The following is a 4,562-nucleotide window of genomic DNA, read 5'->3' on the forward strand; positions in this document are numbered from 1 at the left end:
TGTTTTTATAGTGAGCCATTAAAAGTTTAAAACCGCTGAATTTCTGTCTAATTCAAATAATTACACAGAAAATCATTTTCTGTCCAATTAAATTTTGAACAGATGCCAAGTATTTACTTCCTCTTTAGAAGTCAAATAATTGTTTTTCGCTGCAGAACTTTTCCTGCTTTGGTTTGAGCGAAACAAAGACAGCTAAAGCAACCAGTTGAACGTCACAAAATCCGATACATACAATATTTCAATATTAATATTTGCACATTAAAAATGATAAATCGTCATTTTAGAATAAATTGATTTTATCGACTCGACAATGGGAAAAAGAAAACTGAGTCGATAAAGTTGCTTCTGAATTCATACTGACTTTATTGAGTGGCTCCCATAAAAAGCCATTCTCAGTGAGAGAAAGAGAGCGAGACAAAAAGAGGAAAATCATCATTGTGAAATAAAAAAAAAAATCACTTTACAACATGCTTACTTAAATTAAACGAGCGGGTAAACAGTAAATGATTTTCAAACCATACAAATAAATTCAAAGTGCGCCTAATGAGAGATCCCCTAAATACAAGGAAAACAAACAAAAGACAAATAAGGAAAAACCGTGGTTAAATATTTCCCCACAAATACATTTCATACCAGGTCAAAAAAAGAAAAAAATCCAAGTACATATCCGTATATATTTTTTTCAAATATTTACTAGAGTCCATATACAACTAGAAATACCTATACAAAAATCGTCTCCTGGACAAATACGTTGCTCACCTTTACATTTGGGCTGTAATTATTCTAACCTACATTTATGTACAGAACATTTCTGCAGCAGAGTAAAGTGTAAGTTACCGCTTGCTGGCCTAGAAAACTTAGCGCACTAATCTGCAGGCTGTTGAGTGAACATGTTAAACAGAGAAAATTTTCATAATTTCACAATTCTACACAAAATCTGAATATATTTGTTCCAACCGAGCAGTGGCAAAGAAAACAAAAACACACACACACATTTTTGCTCGATATTAAAGTGCCAGTGTTTGGGTTTTTTTAGGACAGTTTTGACAGCAGGAGCGCAACTTTTCCAAGGCCTCCATATTTCAAAGCGTTTTTTTTTCATGTCATTCTGAGAAATAAAAGAGATTAGTTTCACTTTCACGCCTGAATCACTAATTTTGACGTTTTTGATGGCACAGCTGAAATGTCGCAGTTTGCAGACTTAAACACTTAATTGACAACAGTCAGGATGGAGCTGATCGCATACACTAAAGTATGTCCACTCGTTTGACTTTTTTCTTCTTCTTCTTCTTCAATTTTATTTTACCTAACATGATGCAGTTTTAGAGGCCATTCATGCCCACTCCCTGGGTGGATTCAGGTGGGTGCAACAAGTCGGGGGAATGGCACGGAGGGCTCCCCGGCGCGCTGTGCTCACTATCGGTGTCGCTACCCCTCTTCCCCCCGCTGCCCCCGGAGCCGGAGCCAGCGGACCCCCCGGCGCTATGAGTTTTTACGTGCTTGCTCAGGTGGTCGCTGCGCATGAACCTCTTGTTGCACACCGGACACGCAAAGCGCTTCTCGCCCGTGTGCGTGCGCAAGTGCCTCTGAAGCTCGTCGGAGCGCGTAAACCTCTTCCCGCAGAACAGCCAGTTGCACACGAACGGCCTCTCGCCGGTGTGCCACCGCAGGTGTGCCTTCAGGTGCGACGTTTTGCCGTACACCTTCCCACAGCCAGGGATGTGACAGCTGTGTAGGCCTTTCCGCCGCAGGCTGGCGCCCGCCGGCCCCAGTCTCTCCGCCTCTTGACAGTTCGGACAGTCGCAGGTGGCTCTGCCCGAGTACCGTCGAGCGGAGGACCTGGGGGAGCCAGCTAATGCTGCAGGGGGACCCCCGGAGAGCATAGTCCCACCTGCTCCAGTTAGCGGCGAGGGGCTCGTGTCCGGATAAGAGGGTATTACCGGCTTGAAACTGTCCATCAGGTGTTGGCCGGTTGTCAACAGGTGTGGAGAGGGGCTCGTGCTGAAAGCAGAGTGACTTAAACTGGAGTAGTCAGAATTATATCCTCCGAGGGGAGAGTGTAAGGAGGTCTGCAGTCCACCGGAGTGCAAGGACGATTGTAGTGCTGCTCCATTCGGGTTCTGAACGTCAATCCACCCCGCTGCTCCCACGTCCCACCAGGCAGAAGCACCGGTGGTGCCGACCTCTCCCGCCGGAATCCCGGGGTGAGATGACTTGAACCAGGACTCGTACGGGTGCGCAACGCTCATCCTCGGATAAATGCCTTGCAAGCTGTCCACCGAAGTGTGCACCTTGGAGATGAAGACCGGCTGATGGCTGGACTCTTGAGAGTTGCTCGAGGCTTGGAAAACGGAGTAATCGTTTCCGAAATGGGAGCCGGACGATGTCCCAGACGTGAGAGAGAAGGCACTGGAACCGCTGGAGCCGTTGTTGCCGAAAGAGTCCGAGGCAATGCCAGATCCGTTCCGGGACACCCCGAAGCTGGACAGGCCGGAGCCGAGGCTGCAGCTGCTGGCGGCGGCTCTCTTCCATGGGTGGAAACCCTTCCCAAAAGACGAGGAATTATCCGATATAGCAGACGGTGAAGGGCTCGGACTCCCTATTTTGTTGCATGTTGCAGCCAACATGGCTAAAGGAGTCGATCCTAACCTCGGCTCCTCCTAAAAGCGCGCACACACACACAAAGATAAATCTAAGTCACACTGTGCAAAGTTTAAAACTTCAGCAGGTAAAACGCAGATGCTTATGGCAATATTTCAGAAAAGGACTGCTCACAATGTTTGAAATGCTTTTTAATATTTGGCAGCAGTTTGCTTAAAGTTCTAGTCTAAGATTCTCATCACTTCCTACCTGATCGAGAACAACGTCAAAGTGCAGACAAATTCCAACCTGAACACGAGCGAAACCATGCGTGTTTTTTGTTTAGCTCTATAAAGCGAACTTCCACGAACTTGCTGCTGAAAGTATAACCACCGCACTGGCTCTGCTGCAGTAAGTTTAATCCCCCTCCAAACGGCAGGACAATGACAAGAACTAATTAAAAGCAGAAAGAAAGTCCCCTTTTTCGACTCACCCCTAGAAGTGAAGTTGCCATCACACAAAAACACTGCCCTCCTCAGAGGATCTTTTTATATTTATGAATCAGGAGCGCTGCTTTTTTTCCCCCCTTCTTCTTCTACTTTTTTTTTTTTTTTTTTTTTTTTTAGAGGTGTGCAATACAATGATGCGTTCCGCCCATTCTTCCACAATTGTAGGCTCCTCTCTGGCTTTGAAGTGGCGCTGTGTGACACGGGCGACCAATCAGCTGCCCCCTTCCCCGCCGCACTGCCACATACTAACCGTGAGGTCATCGATAGAAGAGCCCCCTCCCTCCCCTTACCCAGACAGCTCTCCACCCTCCAACCCACCCCCGCCATAATAAAAGACAGCGGAAGGAAGGTAAAGTTAAATGAGAGTGAATTAGGAAGGAGGAATTAAGGGAGGGGGAACAGCACTTATTGAAAATTTACAGAACAGATCTCATAACATAAATTTGAAAAAGAAGGAGGAGTGATCATGATATGGGGTCAATCAAACATGCCTGCGGAGTTAGGCAACAGGCCTTACTGAAGCCATACTGAAGCCAGCGTGCAAAAAAAAAGTGACAGTTTACACTATAAAAATTAACTCTGTATTACATTTGATTTTAGCCATTAAAAAGACATTAAATCACACATTTTGTAATGTTCAATAACTTAAATTCTAACATTTCTGAAAAACATAGAAATATGTCATTTGGAATTATTTCTTCTTTTCTTTAGTCTGACTTAGAGGAATAACAGGAATATTTAAACCAGTGGAATTAAATGATAACTGTCAACGTGAGCTTAGAAACTACACTTTAAAAGATTAATTTTGGAATGTATAAAATTTTAGTCATTAATGTAATTACACTGTTAACCAAAAATAATAATTCGTAAAGTTAACATTCAGTATTGGTTAAATTCTAACAAGATGAAGCACTTTATTTTGGTGACAAATATATTAAACAAATATTTTCATATGATTATAACTGAAGATGTTGGATTATTCAGTTCAGTAAGTCCAGTCAGGAGGTAGTAAAATGATGATGTCTTTCTATTTTTTGCACAATGAATGAATATATTATATTATTGTAGTAAAAATTACAAACTTTCATAAGGTTTGTGATTCAGAGAACTTTGGTGTTGGAGTAACAATTTAGATTTGTTTTCCAGCTTTAACTAGTTTAGTGACAGCGATTACGTTAAAGTCAGACATGTAAACTAAACATGTTGAGGTAGTTTTTTGTCAATGACATCTAAGTTGCAGTTTTCATAAGTATAGATTAGATGCTACTTTTACAAAGCAGGTTCTAAAAGTGCATACTGTTTCAAAGGCATTTCATTCATTAGTTTAATGACAATGTTAATACTAAAGCCAAACCTGCCAGTGACATCAGTAACCTGGAGGCAGTTCTTGCTTTTGAACATTACATCTTGAACTGTGCTTTCCATGAAAAACGGTGTTATATTCTGATTTCTTGAAATAGAAGTTTTAGAAGT

The 4,562-nt window shown here is 42.6% G+C and overlaps 1 protein-coding gene across 2 annotated transcripts; it reads right to left on the minus strand.

Moving 5' to 3' along the window:
- Positions 1 to 339: 339 nt before the first annotated feature.
- On the minus strand, positions 340 to 3,187 carry sp8b (sp8 transcription factor b). Of its 2 annotated transcripts, none has more exons than XM_028007469.1 (2): positions 3,074 to 3,187; positions 340 to 2,660 (listed from the first exon to the last, which is right to left on the minus strand). In XM_028007469.1, the coding sequence occupies exons 1-2, from the start codon at positions 3,092 to 3,094 to the stop codon at positions 1,323 to 1,325; spliced, it is 1,359 nt and encodes a 452-aa protein (XP_027863270.1). In that variant the 5' UTR covers positions 3,095 to 3,187; the 3' UTR covers positions 340 to 1,322. The 2 variants fall into 2 exon arrangements, with proteins under 2 accessions (XP_027863270.1, XP_027863280.1); XM_028007479.1 differs by having other exon boundaries at positions 2,851 to 3,165.
- Positions 3,188 to 4,562: the final 1,375 nt, after the last annotated feature.

Source organism: Xiphophorus couchianus, chromosome 3 (genome assembly GCF_001444195.1).
Source record: "Xiphophorus couchianus chromosome 3, X_couchianus-1.0, whole genome shotgun sequence".
Taxonomy (NCBI): domain Eukaryota; kingdom Metazoa; phylum Chordata; class Actinopteri; order Cyprinodontiformes; family Poeciliidae; genus Xiphophorus; species Xiphophorus couchianus.

Bases quoted from the DNA above. Each gene is read 5' to 3' on its own strand.
- sp8b (XM_028007469.1), bottom strand. From the start codon at position 3,094: ATGGCAACTTCACTTCTAGGG. The intron at 2,661-3,073 runs GTGAGTCGAAAA...GCGCGCTTTTAG, and splicing joins TGGCAACTTCACTTCTAGGG to GAGGAGCCGAGGTTAGGATC.